At 39.3% G+C, this 23,267-nt stretch overlaps 1 protein-coding gene across 1 annotated transcript in view; it reads right to left on the minus strand.

Moving 5' to 3' along the window:
• Nucleotides 1-1,188: 1,188 nt before the first annotated feature.
• The window catches only part of MOCOS (molybdenum cofactor sulfurase), a gene marked incomplete at its 5' end in the record, with an annotated part of 232,069 nt that continues 209,990 nt past the window's right edge, over nucleotides 1,189-23,267 (minus strand). The window contains 6 exons of the mRNA XM_082479909.1: nucleotides 1,189-2,058; nucleotides 9,357-9,461; nucleotides 11,802-11,928; nucleotides 15,270-15,375; nucleotides 15,986-16,110; nucleotides 20,353-20,434. Coding sequence (XP_082336035.1) covers nucleotides 1,912-2,058; nucleotides 9,357-9,461; nucleotides 11,802-11,928; nucleotides 15,270-15,375; nucleotides 15,986-16,110; nucleotides 20,353-20,434 — 692 coding nt within the window. The 3' untranslated portion in view covers nucleotides 1,189-1,911. The remainder of the gene's footprint in view (nucleotides 2,059-9,356; nucleotides 9,462-11,801; nucleotides 11,929-15,269; nucleotides 15,376-15,985; nucleotides 16,111-20,352; nucleotides 20,435-23,267) is intronic.

Below are 23,267 nucleotides of genomic sequence, written 5' to 3' on the forward strand. Positions count from 1 at the left end.
ATACCAGGAAACTGTGTTCCAAGGTTCCAAAAAGCCTGCTCATTACAACATCAGATAATTGACTATTAGACAGATAAAACCCCAGCTTTTCAAAGCAGACATCAAGGAGCAGTGCTTGGGCTCTGAAGTGGAAGGTACAACTCTCAAAACTGATTCTCAGTTTACATACATATGAAACACCTCTCTCTTTCCGTGTATTTTATGGTAGGTTGTAAGAAACAGATTATGTCTCTTCTCATTTCCATTACAAAGCTCTGCTGAGAGACTAATAAGAGTCTGTTCCAGCTGAAGTGAGTAAAACCGGTTCTTCAAAAGAACAACAAGAAAAAAAAAAAGAAAGAAAGAAAGAAGAAACCAGTTCATAAAAAAAAAGAAAAGAAAGAAAAAAGACCACCTTTGAATTCTGTTTGGCATACTGGGCGATGCGCTTCCCTTTTCCCATTGTACCCCTCTCTGCTCTGCGGTAGTCGCTGCCCTTTCAGAATGACTGCTTGACCAAATCTTTCACACAGCCGCTTGCTCCCCTCCAGGGATATACTCAAACAACTCCAGGATTGCTTCAGCTAGAAGCACTTTCACACAGTTTGAGCCAAAATTGCCCCAAGGAAGACCTAAATCATGCTGGATGAGAGTTCTGACAGTGTTTTTAACGGGGTCAAAATTTCACTTTCCAAATGGCAATAGAGCAGCCAATCTAGGAGAATCTCCTCTTCCAGAAGGACTTCCTGGAAGCATGAAATCACCCTGTGGCTGGCTGGATATGTGTTGGGGTCATAAAACACCTGGCCTCAATGTGTTCAGTTTTGCATTACACTGACTTTCCATGTGTTTTTTTTTTTTTTTTTTTTCTGTGGCTTGCTTTATTTATTTATTATTTTTTTTTTCACGATAAATGATATTTCAGACTAAGTCCTAGGTTTCAGACATTTGGTCTCAGAAATCAGAAAGCACGAGTCCTATTTAGGAGAGTAAAGAACTCAGAAGCCTTCTAAGAAGGACATTATCAAATGGACCGAGAAAACAAATACTTTGACCCGTTCAGGATGGAGATGCATCCAAACTTTCAGGAGTTCCCTTAAGTGGCCATAAGAGATGGCTGAGGATAAACAAACTTTGTATAGAAAACAGGACTGTATTAGTTGAAAAATCTCTAATTAGAAAAAATGTGTCAACATCTACAAATGCATAAGGAAACAAGTGTGTGGGAAGTCATCACATAAAATAAATCAGATGGAAAAGTAGCAAATGGGAATGAGAGAAAGAAGTCGAGAACAAATGGATGAAATTGCTTCACAGGGAATGTGTTTTGCAAGCAGCATACTGAACCTTCATTGATCTTTGTGCCTTTTTGGCATCCTTGCACACCGCTTCTGAAGAGGGAGACATAGATTTCCCAATAACAGTTCCCTTTTCTGCGGTGCCTTCAGACTGTCTACACATCACCTTCAATTTCATTTTTGAAAAGCTGAACGTACTGCTACTCTCATGCCACTCTCCCACTCTTCCCTTCCCACTCACATTGTTTCTAAAATACATCCTGCATCCTCTCTCCCAATTGTGGTTTTAACAAAGCAACATAAGGAAGTAGTGTATTGTTGTGTTTACTTTCCTTCACTGAGATGTGGGTTTCTGACAATGATGATGGGCTTGTTTTGGGTGTCATCCACCAGTAAAACTTGATCAAACCTGTTGCATCCTGAAGCAATTGAGCAAAATAGAGCTATGGCTGCTGTAACATAATCACAAGCAAAAACATGTAGGTGAGCTGTAATTATCAAGGGTTCTGCCATCTGATAACATTTAGAGCAAACAGAAAATTAAAAGACTCAAACCAGCTTTTTTTTTTTTTTGAATAACTGAATACTGACTTTCCCCTGGAGTTGCATATAAATCTCATCTCTACCAGAGAATCTATCCTGAACATTTTTCTTCACTGGATGTCGGGGGCTGAATTTCTGTATTCTCCTTCAGCACTGGAAGTACTTGAGACCCAACCGATAAAATATCTGGAAAGGATGAGCGCCAGGGCTGGTTCATCAGGTATATGCCGAAGTTTGTCTGAAAAAAGCAAAATATTTAATGAGATGGAGCTCATGTTAAATTAATCAGATCTATAGAGGCTCTCACAACCCAGATATGTTTAGAAAAACAACATTGCTTCAAGAATGAGGAGGTATGTACTATCCCCATGCAATTAAGAACATTTTTAACTAATTAACTATAATAGACTTGTAAACAAAAACTAACCCCATGCTATTCAAGAAGAATACCTTAAGTAAGTGGATAAATAATGTAGGATTTCATCACGAGTTCCATAGTATCATATATGTAATTTACACTCCCTCACAGTCTTGTCATTTAATGACTGTTCTGGCTTCTTGACAAATACAGTTAATGCATTATCACAAATAAAGGCTAGGCAGCACGAGAATGCATGGATGTTCAAACGGTGAGGAAGTCTTGCATCTTCTACCATGAATTATTCGCTTTGTTAACAGAACTTTGTTCTGTCTAGCCTTTGTGAATTTCCCTTCATTTGTTTTTATGAATATTTTAGTATATTTTACAGAAAATATTCAGAAAGTTTGTTTTATTAGGACTACCACTTGTTATCTGTCGTTACCTGTGAAACCATCCTACATAAATATTAGAAATACTTAGGTATGCGTCCTTGTGATGCTGAATAATAAAGAAAAGAGGAACAGAATAACCACTTCACCCACTGACCATACAACCCTCACAGGCACCAAAAACCTGATCCGAGTGTCTACACTTTTATGTGTGGTCTTAATCTTAAGCACATTGAATGTTACAGTTGTAACTGTGAAGAGCTGAGTGTGATGTGGAAATGTCACAGTAAAAGACTGGAGTGTTTTTGTGGTTTTGTTTTCCAACAGTGGAGAATTCAGAAATGCGCAAGAAACAGACTTGCAATTTCATGGTAATATTTTCTAAACAATTAGATAATAGCTAATTCAAGAAATTTGTAAAGTAAGAAATAAAAGAATGCTGAAGACCATTTTAAATTGATAACTGATTTGTAAAATTCTGAATGCCTTTGTTCTTCAAACTGAGAAACCTGGAAACCCAATACTCATTTTCTTGTCATTTCTTACAGGTTTCAATAAAAAGCATTTTCTTTTGGTAGACTGCAACCAAAATGTACCTGTCACTCTAAAGTGTAAAGTAAATAAATAAGCAAATGAAATTCATTTGGTATTTCTGAAAATAAAATAAAATAAAAATTAAAACTCTATTCTCCTTCTCCATTTCTTGATTACATTTACTGCCATTGTTCAGATTGAGATCCTGAAATTGAGGGAATTATATTTATAGCAGGTTTAGAAAAAATAGGTACTAGGTAAAAGCAACTTCAATAAATTAAAAAAAAATAGTGTTAGCTGAATTTAAGGGCACAAACTTGACAGCCTAAAGATGAAGGAAGTATGTTTTCTCCTGTTCCTGCATTGTATAATTAAAGATACCGTAATGAGGTAACACGAAACAGATTTTAGTCTTTGAAGAATTAGCAAGAGGTCAGGCTGAGACCTACTCCCAAACACGAGAGATGCTGTGAAGCAGAGATCTATCCAAACATGGCCTCAGACTCTGAATTTGGGTCTTTCTGTTTTGTTTGTAATCCTAAACATTAAAAAGAAAACCAGCTCCCAAGCAGAGGTTTTTTTGGCTTTTTCCTTCATCTCACCGGCATTTCACATGTATGGGGCATGAGTTGGACCTGATCAGGCCTATCCTATTAATGACGCTTTTTGGATACCTGTGACCATAATGGTGTCAACTGGTGGACACAGGGTAGATCCTTATGGTCGGTGTTCCAGTATTTAATGTTGAGGAACAACTGCAGCACAGCAAGATCTCAATCCTCTAGCACAGTGACTGTGTTGGGTCAACCATGATGCTAAAAAGGTAAGTTAGTAACTGTTTCATTTAAAATATTAAAGTACATACTATTATTTTTCCATTCCTGCTTTTCTCTTATTTGTTGACAAGCTGTGGTTTCTCTGTGGGCAGAAATGATGCATTTTGCAGCCTTGTGGTTAATCACCGGGATTTACTTTCTATATCTTAGTGTAAAAATGACAGTTGCCATAATTTTGTTGTTTTAAAAATCAGTCAGCAATAAAACAAATATTGTAAAATGAATATTAGTCCATGCTACACCACATTTCACTCAGGAAGGAATTTTGTAACTCATCTGTGCAAATGCACTTATTTGATACATGAGAAGTTTTTATTTATATTGACTGTATTGACATCTTGATTTATCTTAAAATGAAACTAAAATGAATCTGGGCAGATTGTTCACTGTGGAGAATTTATTTTACCAATTTTTCTATTGTGAATCATTTACCAAGATTTTTTTTCTTAAAGCACTTTAAACCACTCAGAATTATTTAAAAAAAAAGGCATGTGTGAATACATCTTATCCTCAGGAGTTCTCAAATACTATTTTAATACTGATCCTCCTTAGTATTTCCCTTTTCTGATTGAGTATCTAAAGTCTCATAGTATTTTTGTCCGTACTGAGACTAGGTGACGCCCAAGGAGTTTTCAAGGTGACGGTATGTTGATGGTATACATATTTTAGTACTAATATCTGCTTGGAATTGCTCACCTCTTTCTTTTGTGAATGTTCTTAAGACTAAAGTTTAGCTTGTGATCACCAGAAGTGTATTTAATATCTCTTAAGTAAATTTCCTTGGGTTTTTTTTCAGTAATTACAAATATTGACTCAGCAAATACTGATAATAGCACCCCCTCCTTCAAGCAACCATCCTGCTATTTCAGCTCTATTTCAAGAGAACGATAAAATGTAGAAATTGGCCCTTCTCACATTTCGCTGTTGAAAAATGAGGCTTTCAGGCGCAGAGATTACAGACTGCAGAGTTATTACAATGAACCGCATAATCTCTCTCTGCTGTTGCTACCTTTTCCTGACTTCAAGGGCATTTTATTCTGCATATAACCTCCCCAGAACACTCCAAGAACTGGGCAGGGCGTGCTGGACTGTGTGGCTTTATCCACTCAGTCTTCTGATGGCAGGAGGGGCTCCTCCCATCACTCTTAAACTTCACAGGGACAAAAAATGTAAAGCTTCTTGATTAATAAAAAGCACAACACTTCACTGCTGGGAGAAATAGATAAAACGTACTTTTCTTGCCAACAGTGAATCATATGATAGTCATCACACTCACTTAAAGGAGCAGCTATAAAATGCTGTCATTCTTGCATGTTGTTTCAAGTACTTTTACTGGATCAACAGTAATACGCACTGCTTAGATATTCACTGACACAGAAATATCCCGGGTGCATTATCTCCTTTTGTAAGAGAGAAACCTGAGGTGCTACATCTGACAAAAGCTGAGATGAGATGCCTTCAAGCTACAGCTCCTAAACAATCAGTTAATTCAGACTGGCACTTGGTAGGGAAAATGCCCTGCTAGAATGTGTAACAAGCACATAAGTGATACTGCATGCTAAAACAGCTTTGGATGGACGAGTTCAGGATGTTGCCCCTGGATATAGCTCTCAGATGCCTTCTCCCAATAGATAAATTTACCTGTTCGCATCTGTTCATACAATAACAAAACCTCCCTCCCATGCAAAAGTTTGGGAGATGCAATTATTAAAACCAATTTTTTTTTTTTTTGACGTAATGATGCCTTATTAGCTCTGGATTCACCAAAACTTACTAGTAAAGCCTTACAAAATAGGAGATTGGAAGTACTTGCTTTCAATGTACTAATTTTTCATATTGGAAAAAAGGGAAACTTTTAACTTGGTGTCAAAAAATCCCATCTTGTTCTGTTTAAAATATCAGGATGGCAGAATGTTTTTCTACGAACTGGTTTTCCTTTGCTCTGTCTTAATAAATGCATTTTCCAGTTCAGCCACCAATGAGCAAGGAGAACCGTATTATTTCAGAGGTCTATTAATTGCATCAATCACTGCTTGCAAATGTTCCAGATCTTTGGATGAAAAGCATTGCACAGTGTAAAGCCCTGCATTACTATGAAAATGATAATGATGCATCAGATAAGAGAAGTCATTTGCTATCCTTGCAAACATTGCAGTAAGCAGTCCAAAGGCACGGCGTCTAATTCGGCAGGGAAAGAAGCTCTCCCAAGGCACAGTGAGATACGTAAAGGAAGATCAACAGCCCACAGGAAAAAAACACAAGCTTTTTAGTGCATGAGGGCATGTGCAAACATAATGGATCTCCCTTGATGTACCGCTATCCACACACTCATGCCGGGGCAGACTGCTAATGCAATTCCCTTTGCTACCTTGACAGCAAGTCCCAGCTTATAGCACTGCTGCAAATCTACCCACAGGGCTTCCGCTATTGTTAGCGTTACACTGCATCTGCAAAACACAGAAGACGGGCAAGAAGTCAACGTCCTCTCCTGTCTGTCTATGTGTGGTTTGCATCAGGTGGTGACGCATGTGAAACAGCGTGTGGCTATTTTTGCGCTATTTGCTTAATGTAGTTATGTAGTCTTTCGCAGTCTCCTGCAGTAACAGAGAGCGCTCTGTCACAGAAGGAGAGCTCATTTTTTCTTTTCAGTCAAAAATTACAGAAGGAATCCTTAATGAGTGTTTCATCAGAACTGATGGCAGCAGAGCTCAAGTTCGCTTTGTAGAGGTGTTTGCGTTTTATTTCAAACAATGTGATAAAAGGTTTCATAAAAAGTAACTGGCTAGGCTTCAGCACCCTGCTTTACATTTATCAGGAGACATGCAAATTGCTTGTGTGGCTAATTACAGTAGCTGGTTCTGACTTTCAGTTTTTTCTATGCAAAGCTTCAGTCTTTCAACTTGGAGCACCAGAGTCTCAGAGGGATGGAGAAAAATACGATTTCAGAAATAAGTATCGAACCATCTCTTACAAGCCCTATTTTATTTAGCTCATTATTGAAGTTCATTGGCAGTGCTGTCGTTTGGGTTACCAGTTTGATAAAGTTTGATACATTTTTCCAGGTTGGTGCTCTTGGAAAAACAAAAGAAAATGGTAAATATTGACATCTGGCTCCTTTATTAAGCATTCAGGATTTGCTATCCATTCGTATGTGTAGTATCTTTAATGTTTTGGAAATCGAGCAACTACAACAGCCTTTCGAAAACATCAGCTCCCCTTGTATTGGAAAATTAGCTTAAATCTCATTTTCCTGCATTTGTTTTTTGTAGTTCAAATCGCGTTATTGACAGCTGGGAACAAACTGCTAAATTCCCTCATTGAATCTGTATCTGATAAAAAAAGAAAATGAAGTCTATTAGATGACTCCTTAACGGAAAAGCGCATGCTAGAGACGTGAGTCACCAAAGGATTAGCTCTGCAATTTAACACGGTCACATGGACGTTCTTTCTCTCTCCCCACTGTGAACTGTGAAAGGTTTGGATCAACGTCCTCTGCTAGTCTGCTTAGCGCACTGAAGATGCCATAACCCTCGGGTGCTACTCCCTGATATTCAGCTGGTGACCAGCAGCCCACAGATGACTCGCAGGAGGGGTGGGCTCTGAGCTCTTCTCAGACCAGTTCAGGCAAAACTACCAGTTCAAACTCTCTCTTTCAGCTGCCAAGCTAACCCAGAGGAGTTGGCCTTGTGCAGAGCAGGGCATGCTCACAGCATCCCATCTGCCAGCAGCGCTGAAGGCTGGGAAAAATAAAAAATGCTGAAGGCCTGGTTCTAGGCAGAATGAATATCATTGCGCAGCTGAGGGAAGCAGAGCACTCCCCCGCTGTGAATAAGCAGCACCGTGCTCTGCAGCGCCTCGCCTTGCCACGCGCCTTTTATCCGGCGCCAGGTTGTTCTCGAGAGGCTGGATTGCTCTCTTCGCCTTAGCTCTGTTTGAACGAGCTACTTGGTTCTAGGAGTGCTTGTATCAAGAAAATCTTTGCATTGCTGAGTTAATGAGAATGAAAAGAGAAGCTCATCCTTGCTGCGGGAAACATGCAGAAGGTGCTTTGCTTCTCCTGAGAACCTGCGTCCCAGGTAAGGTTTTGTTGCCATTGAGAAGGTGCCTGAATACAGAGTGCTCTCCCTCTACAGAGGATTCAATTCATAACCCAGTAAAACCCACATGGGTAGAAAAAGCCCTCGGCTTACGGCACCCCATATATCAGCTGGGCAGCATCCCCACCCAGAGTGCCAGAATGCCCTCTAAAGCGTCCCAGATGTTCCAGCTGTGGCTCACCATTACCTGGAGAGGGCTCTTGTCCTCAGGCTACCCACCGTGCCCAGGAGCTCATGTCACTAAGGCACGTGTGCTGCGGCGACCTGGATGCCAGAGCCTGCCATGCAACCCTAAGTCATCTCGGGTCAGCGGGAAGCTGTGCCTCGACAGCTGGCCCCTGCCTGCTCCCCTCTCCCCAACCTCACTCTGCACCAGGCAGCCGGCTCAGAGACGGAGCCATTCACCAAGGATAACATCCATTGAGAATGTAGCCCTTTGTTTGCCTAATGAGTCACTGAGACGAATCAATTTATTATTTTTTCTTTCCAAACAAAGAATGCATTATTTGTAACTTGTTTGTGCGCTCTTTGGGTGAATGATTTTCAACCTATTTGTTATTGTTCTGCCTTTGTGCTGTGCCCAGTCTCTGGCGTTTGGGTGGCGTTGGCGGGGCTTCGGAGCCCGGACTGGCTAACGAACTTTTACAACAGAAGTTTAACAAACAGGAAGCAATGAATTTAGAGTAAGGATTTTCAGCTAAATAAATACTTATGAGGAGATTTGTGAAGCTTTTGGGATGCCAAACTGTCTAGCCATCGTCTCAGCACTCTCAATTCCAAGAAGCAATGCAGCCTTAGGAAGCAGAAGGATTCCAGACGCATGCCTGTATTTCACACTTACTCTTCAGTCACTTTCTTCATCAATTACTCTCCACTTTGGCCATATTCACATCTGCTCTGTTTTTCCTGCTAAGTAGTTTCTCACAGTAAGAATACAGTTTAGCCTTTAACTATGATTTCAAACAATTCCTGATTTTTCTGCAGATTTCTCTTCTTGAATGATGCCAGCACATCAGCTCGTGTTTTTTAAGACCAGAATAAACACATTGTAAAGCAGTACATACTGAATAAAAAGCACGCACATTAAAAACTAATGCATATTAACAGTCAATTTCTGAATAAAAAACATGTTGAGCATTTTATGGAAATAAACCATGTCATATCTGGGTTGTAAGCGCATCCTCTTTTTACTGAAAGAACAAATGGTAACAATTAGCGAAACAACTTAATTGTGAATTTTCTCTCAGCAGATATTTCACTATGCATGCAATGAAGTCACTGTATCTTTCTATACAGCTATTTTGGAGTACTGTACTGACCTTTCTACCTCTGGCAGCAGACAGAGACTGCAGAAATTCTTTGTTTCGTTCCCCAGACTGTTGATCAATGCAAATTATTTGACATCTGCTACACGGACCCACAACCTGAAATTTCAATTAAAGAAGGTTCACAGCTGTATATCAAAGCAGTACAACACAGAACAGTACAAGCTTTGGACCATCATAATATCTTAAAACCTTATCTTTCGCATACTTTTCCTGTGTTCTTTTACGCTTTACTTATGTAAGAAGTCAGGCCTGTTCACCTAATGTAGGTACATTTTCAAAGGGTCTACTTGTGAAGGTCTCACTGACTTTTTAATTCACTTTATCTCTTTTTTGGTTTTTTTTTTTTTTTTTTTTTTTCAGGAAAACTTTCCCACAGACAGAATCTGAGAAATCAAAAACACTTACACGTTTGTATTTCCTCATGGCTTCACTTCATCTACGGGCTGGCAGGGCTACTTGCCCAAAGGGGAACTGAATACAAAATCAAGCTAGAGCCTCAGGATTTAACTCAAGGAAGATTTTCTTGGACTTAAACTAACAGGGTTCGGTTTACATTGTTCCAGTGCAGCTGAAATACACAATATCCCCCATTCTTTCTGATAGGCATAGCACTTGTAGATAATCAGATTGCAAGATGTGAATTTTCACAAGTTTATACAATCAGAAGGAACATGGAGAACCTCTACTACACAGAACGGTTCCTAAAGTTAATTCTTGTTTGAACTAGGATGTGTTTTCAGGGAAAAAAAACTGCAACAAATTTCTTCTTACCTTTTAAAACATTAACATTAAGAAGAAAGACATATTCCAGTTTCCCTTAATATTGCAACCCTAGCTTTAGCAAAGCTCTACATTATAGAAAATGTCTTAGCTGTATCTCAATATACACACTCTACTATTGTAAAATGTGTCATAAATTTCAAATAGGGCAAATGATTAAACCTGACACTGCAAACATTTTTTATATGCTGATCTGAAGTGCTATTTCAGTTCTTTGAGGAATATCTAGAACTGCTCGTCCAACTCTTCAGTGTAATCATCAAAACTATACATTTGGCTCAGCTTTTTCAGAAGATGATTTTCCACAGCTTTAATATTTTATTAAAGGAACAAGAAAACAAGACAGAGAAGGAAATAGTTTTCCCTGCTTTGCTTTGCTCAACAGCTTCTTCTACTGTTTGCCTGGCATCGGGTACCATTAACATAATTCCTTCTGTTACTACATCAGTATCTGAATAAGGACCTAGCAGAGACTGGAAAAAACAATGCAAGTTGCATAAGCCTTGCTATTTTCAGCATTCATTCCTAAAGTATTACAATGCCAGAAACAGGAATGCCTTTTTATTCTGCAGTTTTACACTATCTTCCACAACAGGATCCTGAGCTGAGATCCCTAGTGCAACTCCAGCCTCCAACAAGCTAATACACCAAGGATTTTGTTCTCATCTCCTACATAAAGAAATTTTTCCTCAATTTTCTGTAGCTCATATTAGAGCTTACTGATGAAAGTACACATAAGAGAGCAGAGAAGTCATAATTTCCATCCTTATGGAAAAAATGGCCTCTCCATTTCTTACAGTATGCTGACCAGAAAGAAATAGGAATGATGTCTATCGCAGCCTCTAGATGTGACCTTAGCACTTCTGTTCTTCACACTTTCGTTACCATCCCTAAGAAAACAATGAATAACCCACTTTCACATCCTAGGCAATGCATTTTCAAATACATATTTCATACCTAAGGACCAGACAAATCCAAGAGAACATGTAATACATGTGTGCATCATTGCCTTAGGTTTCATGTGTAGCTTCTTCATGGATGCTTTGCCAAAGTTTTTCTCAAATGAATGTATTTGCCAACAAAGTCTAACTCTTTTCCTTACAGTACAAAGCACATTATGTTGTTAGATATGACACGAAGCATAACATATGAAAAAACCCTACCAGGCTAGATGTAGAAACATGTCTTGAATGGAGATTACAACAAAACGTATACAACAGGGCAACAGACAGCGATTGTTCTCTTGTATTCATGTCCAGTCTTTTGGCAGTCAGTTGCTTGATGTGCAGCAGTCTGAGGTTACATTTTTACTATTAGGCTTAACAGCAACCAGTGACACGTTGGCTAAATTTTGCTGCAAACTGCCTCAAAACAGTGATTATTTTTCCGCTCAGTTGGATAGAGGTGGGATATTTTATGAATTATGAAATAAAAAAAATAAAGTGTGGAGAAATGTCAAAACCTCCAAAACCTCTCAGTTATATTGCAGCATGTTTGCCACAGGTCACAGACTGTTTTTTCACACACTTCATAAATTTCATCTGCCCAAACTGTGCCACCATGTTCCAGTCAAAACTTTGCAGAGATTGCTCTGTCTCCAGGTGTCCAAGTACTTTGTGATAGACTGGGACTAGGACAAGGGTGATGAGTTCGCACCTGGAATCGCAGAGCACCTATTGAGATCTCAGCCCACTCTTCTTCTTCAAAGGACGCCGGTGCACTAATAACAATGTTGGCACGGAAACGTCGGATTAATTCATCTATTTCCAATGGCTCTTCCAATCTGTCTCACAGAGGTGACAGAGAAAAGAAAAAAATAAGGTTTATTAACTAGTTCCACACTAAATATTTGTGCTGTAAGAATCTGGTGGCTCATATGATTTAGCAAATGTTTCTCCACAATAACCTGCACCAAGTTTTATTACAAAGGCTATGAAAATGGCATAAGGTATTTAACTACAATTTGTAAAACTTCAACTGTAATTTGCAATCTTTCCACTATAATTTGTAATCCTCTAGGTGGATTCTTCAGACATGTAACCTGGAACTATGAAGTCAGTATGAAAGTATGTAGACAGGCGATTATGAACAATGCATGTGAGAAAATGCCTTATTAGTTATCATATGTAAGCCTAATGGTAACAAATTAAAAGGTCTTTTGAGTTAGCAATCGTTTGACTCATTGTCATGGTTCAACCCCAGCAACTAGGACCACGCAGCCTCTCGCTCACCCCCTCTTCCCCCACATAAGTGTAAGGAGAAGAGGGAGAAAAGGAGGGGAAAGGGAAAAAAAACGTGTGGGTTGAGATAAAGACAGTTTGATAGATCAGTAATGGAAAAGGAAAATAATAACAACAACAATAATAATGGCAAAAGAATATACAAGACACAAGTCACTCTCACCACCCTGTGAATTAGTTGCCCAGCCCGACCTGAGCAGAGATTGCGGATTCCCATCCCCTCCCTGGCTAACCCCCATTCACACTGAGCATGAAGTCTACAGTATGGAATATTCCATTACCCATTCTATTGTTCTGTCTATGCTCCTTCCCAGCTTCTATGGGAAGCTGAAAAAAGTCTTTGACTAGTATAAACATCACCTAGCAACAACTAAACCAATATGTATTATTGACATCCCTTTCATACCAAATCTGAAGACACAGCAACAAGTAGAAAGAAAATGAACTCTATCTCAGCTCAAACCAGGACACTCATTAAATGCTTCTAGAAAGAATGCAAATAGAAACTTATTCTGCACATGCTGCCGTGGCAAAAGGGACAAAACCAGCAGACGCTGAAGGTGAAAAGGGCCAGTAAAGGCATTTTATGAGAGAATGTATTCCTCATGTTATTATTATTTGCCTTTGGGATGCAGCAGATTGCACCAAACGATAGGTGTTTTGAAAAAAATTAATCTCTGTCTGGTGATATCTCCACCTCTTTACAAGCATTTGAACTGCCAGAGTGTAGATTTGTGTCAGTGCAGAGAACATATATGAGGCAGACAGAGCAGCAGACTGCATACAAATATCAGAAATATGGCTGTACTTTTGAACTGTCATTCTTCACTCTCCTTCTAAAGGAGAACCTGACCAGTACCAGAAAAAAAGACAGCGCTAAAATTTGCAAGGGAGTTCTCCCAGTGCCATTCTTAGTGGGGAAGAGCATTTCTTTTTGCATTAGCTATTATGAACAACTTTCGATACTCCATCAGCTGTGGTCTGTGATATAGAATCATAGAATGGTTTAGAGTTGGAAAGGACCTTGAAGATCATCCTTACAGCAGAGGCAGAAACCTGGGTAAGTAGTGAAAAGAGAAGTTCCTGTCCTGGAAAAAAAAAAATGTTTTAAAAAAGTAAGGACATACAGTTTAAAATGTGTTTTAATTAAAATGAGGAAAAATATGCAAAATCAAAGCACAGGGAAAACTGTTCACATCAAGTAGTCTTGGCAGAAGAGGTCTGTTAGGTGAAAAAAAGAGCTTGATTTTATTTAATATAGTCTGGATTATGTTCTTTCACAGACAAATGTGCAGCTCGGGGGTAGAAAGTGGGATGGGAAGCCGAAAGGGTACAGGTTTTCCCTCGAGATCCCGCAAGGTATCCCATGGCTGAGACACAATTTGTAATGATTGCAGGAGACAGAAGCCAACAGAAAGTGTAAACTATGCCGATGCTCAGACAGACAGGGAGGAAAGTTGCAGTTAGTCATTACCAAGTTCAGTTATGCTGTCGTGCTTCCGAGCTTTGCTGTGGGCTCTTGGAGTTTGGATGCTGTGTAGCCTCTAGTTCTGAATGAATTTTGTGACATATCAGTGATTACCACCCCAGCCAGTACCTGTGGGGGCATCAAAAGCCCCAGTAAACTCAGAGATGGGCTTGCAGTGTCTTGAGCCATCTGCTGAAAACTGTTTCTAGTTTCTACTGTTTTATCCTCCAAGACTGCAATGCCCATACTCCCAGACTCTCTGCCTTCAAGCTGCTCAGGCTCACTTTCAAAATACCTCTCCTGCACCCATCCCCAGCCCTCAGAACTGTTTCTCATTACTTGACAGCATGTATCTGAGTAAATCAACTATCACTGAGAAAGGGTAGTCAGAACAGCTGAGAGATGGACTGATTCAAACCTTTTCCAGGCATTTTTCGCAGGAGAGCACTACCATGACATGCTAAAATTGCCCAACTGCCTTCTCCTAAAGAAAGAAAACCCTGCGGCAATGCAAGCTCCAGTGGTCTGTAGTGATGCTTCATTCAGTCACTGGTTTTAAATCCCAAAGCTGTATACGTATCCTCCTACAGCTATAGACAGATATATATTCCTCCTCTACTCAAACCAGGAATTTCAATGCAGGGGGTGTGTTTGGTGGGTGACTAAGAGGAGAGAAGATGACTCCAGGCAGAGGCAAGGAAGTTTGGTGAGACAGGAAAAGGGTGCTCAGAGAAAAATGCTGGGGCTGAGGGATGCAAAGCTATGATGGAGGCCTTGAGGGCAGATTTTTTTTGGAACTCGAGCCTGTCCTACTTATAGTTAAGAAACAGCAACTTTCTATTGTCAGCATATGAAAATTTAGTCGGTAATGTGTTCCTTATCTTTGAACTGTGGGCTGGCTCACTGTTTCATTTGCTGCTTGTATCTCCCACTTTTGTACAAGTAAAGACAAATTCAATTAAGAAATGAAATTAATCCAGTCCTGCAAGTAGTTTTAAAGTATTTCTGTTGTGAATGTTTGCTATAAAACTTAATCCTTCCCAAAGGAAAGAAATAGTTCAGCAAGTAGTGAGATTTTTTATTTTCACCTGCCGGACTATTTATGTTGTGAAACCTTATTATCCTTGTTCTTCCCACAAACAGAAGTTGGCTGCTTCCCAATAGTCTTCTGCCACCAAATCATTTGACAAGAATTTTGTTTAAGTTTTCCTAAAGATGACTGGCAGTAAGATTATGTTCAAGGATTTTATCCAAATTTTCAGAAGTCATACAGGAATGAGTAATTATACCAGTTTAGTACCTATATATTTGTTGAACATTGAAAAGTAACTATCTCTAAATTTCCAGATAAAACAGTTATATCGGCACCTGGAATCTAAGACCGCTGAGAGGCATTTGGAGACAGGAGGATCTTACCTTGTAGAAATATGTTCTTTTAGCTGCAGAATGCTTGCTACATTTATCAGGAGGTATTGTGCTTCATTCACAAGAGAGAGTGAGATGTTTGTAGCAGATGCCAGACCTAAAAAAATGAATCCAACATTTTAAAATGATCACTAAAAATCAGCAAGATAATAGTAGTAATTTCACCTTATCTTTCCTTTGACCTCTTATTCATTCTCATTAAAAATTATTCATTTGGCTCCAGACACTAAGGGAAGATTCCAAGAATCCCCTCAAACCTGTAAATGATAATGATGCAATTTAGAAACTGAGATAGAGCTGAGATTTTACAAAATTTGTAAAACAATTTACAAAAGCAGTATCTATGGATTTTTGATGCTCATTCCATTTGATCCTTTTCATAATCAAATTTAGACTAAGAATAAATTCTTTGTTTATAGATTTTTCATGATCATTTTTCAAAATGATCATTGAGTTTCCAGACAAAATCATGGTCATGATGATAAAAAGCCCCAGACTGGTGTATCTGTACATTTTCATCAAATGTAACAAGTAGGAGGGCAGCATAAAAACAGTTTGGGTATAAACGTACCCTTTGAAACCTACTAGATCAATACTGAATAATTATTTCACCCTTTATCAGGGTAATGATATAGTCAGTATGAAGCCCATGAGCCTGATGTTTACTAAGTGAGGAATCACAAATATTTTTAAGAATGACAGCATACCTTTTGTATTTTTCTGATGTGACCTGTTTTTCATGTCTGAACTTTGTCTTATCAAGCGACACGGACGACCAAGAAACAACGAGAACCAGTCAGCAATTCTTTCTCCACAGTCATATGTTTTTACCCTATTATGAGAGAAGAGGGACTTAGTAAAATTTGATTGCCCAAAAATTAATTTGCAAAACTGAAGACGAATTACAAAGATGTTTTTTCAGCTTCTTCCAATACAAAATACAGGATCTGTATTCTCTGATGAGTGATAAAAGAGAGATGTGAAGCTCTGCACAATTTTATCTCCAAACTTCCTCAACTTTACTCTGTTAGTCTTGAAGTTAATATTTACGAGATCTAATTTAGTTTTATACGGAAAACTACTGTGGAATAAAGGATTAAATAATCATAATGCTCAAGACTGACTCTGAAGTACTGTAACTGGTAGCCCATATTACAATACTACAATACAGTATTATGAAAAAGTTATTCTTTAGTCTGCTTTTTATTAAAACAGAGACGATTAATCTGAGTTGAATTTAAGATTCCCCCCCTGTATGTAATTTTTAATGATCCCATCAGGTACAAGGATGTTAATTCCCTAATTTAATTCACGTTAGTATGGGCACTCCACATTAAAACATGGCTCCACTAGCAGAGCCCAAGTATCTTTCTATCTACAGATGGTTTCCATTACTAGTAAATTGTCTAGTGAGTTATGCAAGGCTAGCAATAGATTTGACTTCTTTACCTGGATGTAATCTCTCCTAGAAGGATTCTGAGATCACCTTTCTTGGTTCAGGAAAGGCACAGATCAGACCACTGGGAAGTGATCCTATTTGCCATTAGATTCCTCAGCCCCGAATAATCTTAACTTCAATCTTAAATTAGTTATTTGGGTTCCCTGAACAGACAATGAAAGAGGTAAGTAGTTCCTATCTATATTAGACCTCAGGATGGGATGAATCTCACTCTACGAGTGTTTAAGTCTCTTTATTGACTACAAAAAGAGATTTGACGGACATTTAACTTTTAAATGGCATAAACAGACAAGAGTAATGCAAATTCTTGTGCCAATCTAGGCAGGATTCTTGTAGTAAGGAAAATGAGGTAGCAGTGGTCCTATGCTTGTCTTTTGTCCTATCCAGCCAAAGAAGCTGATCTGCATAGCGACCATCTGCTCTGTGAAACAAGAAAACAGCTCCTCACAGCAAAAGATCCTAAGCCCTAGGATTGAGAGAAGTGGCTTGGCTTTATGAAATGCTTTGTAGGTTCAGCTGAGTGGGTAGAAAGGTAGAAAGCCAGGACAAGTGAAATCAAAGAGATTTTATAATCCTGCAGGGATCAGATATCTCTTCAGAAGTTGTTCCGAATTTCGATTATGATGCAGCTCTGCACCCCTCTCCCCACTCTGAGACTGGACTGAGGCCAACCACAGCTGCATCTCGCTAGTGATGTCCTAGAGCTGAAATGAAACTCTGGTATAATGAGATGCAGACACTGTGGCAAAATCAAGGGCCAGAAGATGAGACTCCACGTGAGATTCTATAGTCTGAACTGAGCAGTTCTTGGGTCCTTGCCAGTCACTGTGATAGGGAGAAAGCTGATAATGAGAAGGCATGAATCTTCCATGGTAACAGTACAGGCGAAACAAATTCCCCAAATATTTTTTTCCACCCAAACAGAGGTGCTAGGGGTATTTAAATTCTCTCCTGAACCAATTACCTCCAGCAGCCTGCTGGGGCTTAATACTGTATAAATCAGGATCAAAGTTTTGCTTTCTTTTTTATTTGCTGACCATTTTGAGACACTGAGTTAGAGATACTCAGCATTCTTAGTATTTCATCAAATGTCACTGCGTAGTTTTTGTATTCCAAGACTCCTGTATTTTTAAATTGCTTTCTCTTATCATCAGACCATTTTCTGAGCAAGTACTGTTATCTCTTCAAGGTCTTATTCAAAGTCCTTCTGGTGTGGCTCAATTCTCCTCATTTTCTGCTTATGTTTATTTTTGTTGAGTATTACTTTACATCTGTCAGCATTACATTTCATTTGGCACATGTCAGGCAATTTACAAAGGAGGGCCTAGTTCTCTCAGATTTTACTTGCTGTTTGCCTTGAGTTCCCCACTAATCTTATTATTATGTCATTTAGCTTCAGTGCATTACAGCTGGTAATTTACAGAACAAGAAACAAGGACAGCTGACGTCCGAATATTGATCCCAAGGGATATAATACATCCATTTACACCCAACAGGCTCAGTTCACCTTGTTTTTAACTTCGCCTTTGTCGTCTTCTACCACTTCCTCTGATATTGATACCCTTCCTTTGATCTCGTTGATATTGTGGTCTGTCAAAGAGGAGGCTGTGTCCCTGCCTATTTCGGCAGAGCACTAACCTTGAGCATTTAGAGTCTTCTACAACATCAATAACCTTAACAGATCTACCTTCTACTTGCATCTGTCCACTGTTAGATATTAGAGTAGAAAGGCACGTCCCTCTGATGTGAGCAGCACGTGCTGATGGACAACCTCTGCTGAGATGAACGCTAACACTGATGAATTGCTTCACAAGGGAAACTTGGGCTCATTAAACTTTTGTGGCTGCTGTGAAATTAAACTTCCTCACCCGACTGCTTGCAGATTCTACATCGTGTGCTTTTCTCAGCTACCTCAGTGTAAATTCAGAGTAACCACCTAAGCCAACAGAACTGGATGAAATCACAGTGTCAGAGAGAAGAATTAATACGTGGAAAATGCCTTTTGAATAAAAGACTTTTAACAACGACTTTTGATGACACTGCTCACCTCAGAGACTTTGCAGAAAAGATCCCAGACTACAAATCACCTCCTGTCCTACTGCAAAGCATTGTTTTGCTCCTATTTCCATCTTTTGGTGCCAGAGACTCCTCTCCTGAAACACGGGAACCTGGCGTCAGTGCTGTTGGATCTCTGAGCAGTTTGGGACAACAAACTGAGTTCTCCACTCTGAGTGGACTACAATCAACATTGTCCACTCATTCTGCCTTATTTCCTGCCTTGTTTATTTGCTAATCACAGTCTACTCTGTGCAATTTGTCTTGCATCTCTCCTTTCTTTGTCATTCCATTCTTTTCTTCCACCTCAGAACTCTAAGCAGTTTCCCATGAAAATTTCCTATTTCATACATTAAAAATGACACAATCAGTGACATGAAAGACAAACTACAATAAATAGCATGGCAGCAAATTATATGCGTACAGAGAGAAAGATAACCTAGGCTATTTTACAGCCTGTAATAGATGGGCTAACCATGGGGAAGCTAAGGATGAGTCAACACCAAGGGAAGTGGGACAGATGGTTAAAACAAATGACTCTTGGGTGAATTCCACTACCTGAGGAAAATACACTTCTGAGAAAAGGATCTTCTTTATCATCTGAATAGCTAGTAGAAAAGAGGAATATGATTTTCTGCATGGCTCCATGGGGAAAATGGCCAGGTCTTCTGCTGGTTTGTTTATGTGTTACCCTCAGACAAGCAAATGTAGAGGGTTACAAAGAATTAGTACACCTTGGTTAAAAGAAGACGTAAATCTGTAAGTGGCTTTTTCATTTGGACTTACCAAGAGACTCAGTGAAAAGAAACACAGTAGATAATGCAAATGTACTTTAGGAAGGCACTTGATACACTGCCACTCAGAAAACCTAATGAGACTGGGAAGTACTTAGAAAATATGATGGATAAACACTCAAGTTCACTGATAGGAAATTAATTTATGCATAATTTTATATTTCACAGAAGTGGTATGTCTTTTGATTAGAGTTAATGTTATTTCCCATACTTACCTGCAATCTTCCCAAGATTGTTGAGGGGACACTGATCAACATGGGTGGTCAAAACAAAATTAAAAAGGGTTGTAAATATGGAAAGCTGTTTATAACCTCAGTGGGTTCTAGCAAGTTTGAATCTGCACAGCATGAAATGGGTGAAGTTGACAGCATCATTACTGTCAAATGAAGGCACTGAATTCTAGAGTCCTGCTGAGGCCCCCAGTTGGCATTTGGAAGTAACTTGGGATACCTTTCCCTTTTCTCATCCTTGCAGCAAGTAAAACAAAGATCTCCCTCATTCAAGTGAGTGCCAAGTCATCACCATCTCTTGTACCATCCTTCCCCTCCATTTTAATTTTTATTATTTGTTAGTGTTTTCTACCAGACATGCTGGACATGCCAAATTACCTATCTAAACCTGTCTTCTCCTGGTCCACAAAGTCATTCATTGATTTCCACCCTCCCTTGCCTTTTTGAAGGACTTCTGCCCCTGTGTGTCCATCCAATCATGTCCTGAGTGTTATTGCAGTGATTTTCAGCTTCGATTCCTCTCTGGTCTCACTCACCTGTGTGAACAGACTTTACTCTCACAGATCACAGTCTCGTTTCCAGTACTCTCTTCTAGTGAAACAGATATTGGGTCCATGCCTAAATGGGAAAAGAGCAAATCCTATTTTAAAAAAAATCATTTATGCAGAAACACAGGGTCACGAAAAGAGTTCTTATTTTTGCACCTGTTCACAATCACAGCAGCCTCCCAAATAGCATGTAACAAAAATCCTCTTTCTTTTTGCTAGAATTATATTCTCTGCCTGCAGGTGGCTCCAAATGATAATGCAAAGAGCAAAGGCTGCAGATGACCTTGGTACCCAAGCCACATTAAGGAATATACAATTTCAGCTTTGAGTAACTTCATTCTCTGTGTATCTCAGGCAACAAAACTGGCACAGAATTACTGCTTTGGTCATGGTTTCTGTTGAAAGGATGAGTTTATCACTGTTATGCCCCCTCTAGCAAATCAGGAGATAAGGTTAATCACTGTTGGGCTGGGTTTCTTGGAATGGCGGGATGGAGTGATCAAAAAGTTGAAAGATGGAGGTGGCAGAGGGGGAGAGAAAAAATAAGCACAGCCTGTTCAAGGAAAGAAATACAATGTGTCATAAAACTACAATAATTTAAAGATAAAATGTATAGAAACCACTAATGAGAGAATTATTCCCATCTATCCACCTCTAAGTTTAAATCAGATGAGGAATCCCTGGTAATGACCTATGTTAACAGTTTCTCCCATGGTTTTCTTATCTTGAACAGAATGAGCCACAGAGATGGAAAGACTACTGTGGCTTACCAGAACTAAAAGAAAAACTGTACTATTTTCCTTTCTGTTAATTGAAAGCAATAATCTGAAATGATGAAGAAAGGGTTTTTCTGCCAGGCTGCAGTGAAGCCAACTCTTTTCCATTATACTGCAACATAAACCAGCAAAGACTGATCTCCTGTACCCCAGCTTTAGATAAGTATGTTTCAATTCCGCTCATTACTTCCCATTTATATTATTGTAGTACAAATAAGAATCAAGCTCGACCAGCTCTGTGGTATGGTGAAATTAAATTGTTTTATTCTCTTCTGAAGAATAGTGAAATGTAGTACAGATTCACTATATCCCAACTATCAGCTCTGTTCCATGCAAGTTGCCAATACAGAAAAACATCTACTCCTTTTTTAGCTAATGAGGTTAGTATACTTAAGAAGCAAAGACAAAGGAAGAAAAGCTAGGTTCACTTAGGTAAATAAAACATGTAAGTAATAAATGCATTGAACCTGCCTGCAAAAATGTGAAAAAGAAGCCATCTTATAAACTAGAACTAATGCTTTTGTATGTTGAAAAAATTATACATTAGCATCATTCCTTCTGGAGAAGAAGAGTTTGAAAGGTTTCATCCTGTATGCATCCTTAGCTATTCTATCTTTTAAAAATATTTTCTAAGCAAGGCATACTCACAAAATTTCTTAACATAGAGTCTCAGGGCTTTAAAAAGCCCTGCTTTTATACACCAGCAAGTATATCACATTTTTATTGAACAGTACACATTTTACAGTGATGTTTAGGTCAGTTAAGCATTGTTAATTACAATTTTATTCTATCTTAAGGCAAAAAAATAAAGCAGAATATTGCCATTTACTAAAATGTAGAAGCTGTCATTCTCCATGGTCATTTGCTTGATAATAAAATTCACAGATGTGCTCACAGTATTAATATAAAAAAAAATTGTTCTTGTCTTTATAGCTCCTATTTTCAGTCAATGAGAAAAATTAGAGGTCTGTTATTTCAATAGACTGAAATATAAACTATTCATGTATATTCTTTCATCAGTGTATGCACTTAATTCCCATTATTTTTATTGGCAGTAACACATGACTATTTGAAGGCACAATAAACTCCATAAAGTATAATTAGTTGCTCGGTTTTGCTAGCATCTTTCTACTCCAATATTTTAAAGGGCCTTCACAACCCTCAAAATTTCTCCCTCTGTGCGCTGGTAAACTAATGCCCAACTTGCCAGAGTAATGCTGATTGTTAGCTAAAATGGAAAGAGAGAAATTAGTCTTCTACATAAATGCATTCTCAGCTAAATTCTGTTTGGTTTACTTTTATGTTGTTCAGGAACAAGCCCAGTGTAATATGTGCCCCCCATGTATTTGATGGAGCAGGACAACAAGATTTCCCTTGATTCCCACTTGAGTAATATGGCTTCTAGAAATAAAGGTGCTTGCTCCTGCACACCTTTAAGTTGCTGGGAGCCTAACCATTAACTGCTTCAGTCGAGACTTCATCTACTTTCAGTAGACTTTCATCTACTTGGACTTGTGCAAAGTGTTTGACACTGTCCCACGCTAAATTGGAGAGACACGGATTCAACAAATGGACCACTCGGTGGATAAAGAACTGGCTGGATGGTCACACTCAAAGAGTTGCGGTCAACAGCTCGATGTCCAAGTGGAGAGCAGTGACGAGCGGTGTTCCTCAGGGGTTGGTACTGGGATCTGTACTGTTCAACATCTTTGTCAGCAACATGGACAGTGGGGTCGAATGCACCCTCAGCAAATTTGCCGATGATACCAAGCTGTTTGGTGAGGTAGACACGCTGGAGGGGAGGGATGCCATCCAGAAGGACCTGGACAGGCTGCAGAGGTGGGCCCAAGCCAACCTCATGCAGTTCAACAAGGCCAAGTGCAGGGTCTTACATCTGGGTCAGGGCAATCCCAAGCACAAATACAGGCTCAGCGGGGAATGGCTGGAGAGCAGCCCTGAAGAGAAGGACCTGGGGGTGCTGATTGCCGAGAAGCTCCGCATGAGCCAGCAATGTGTGCTTGCAGCCCAGAAGGCCAACCGTATCCTGGGCTGCATCAGAAGAAGTGTGGCCAGCAGGTCCAAGGAGGTGATTCTGTCCCTCTACTCCACTCTCGTGAGACCCCACCT

Source organism: Vanellus vanellus (genome assembly GCF_965231255.1).
Source record: "Vanellus vanellus genome assembly, chromosome: 2".
NCBI lineage: Eukaryota > Metazoa > Chordata > Aves > Charadriiformes > Charadriidae > Vanellus > Vanellus vanellus.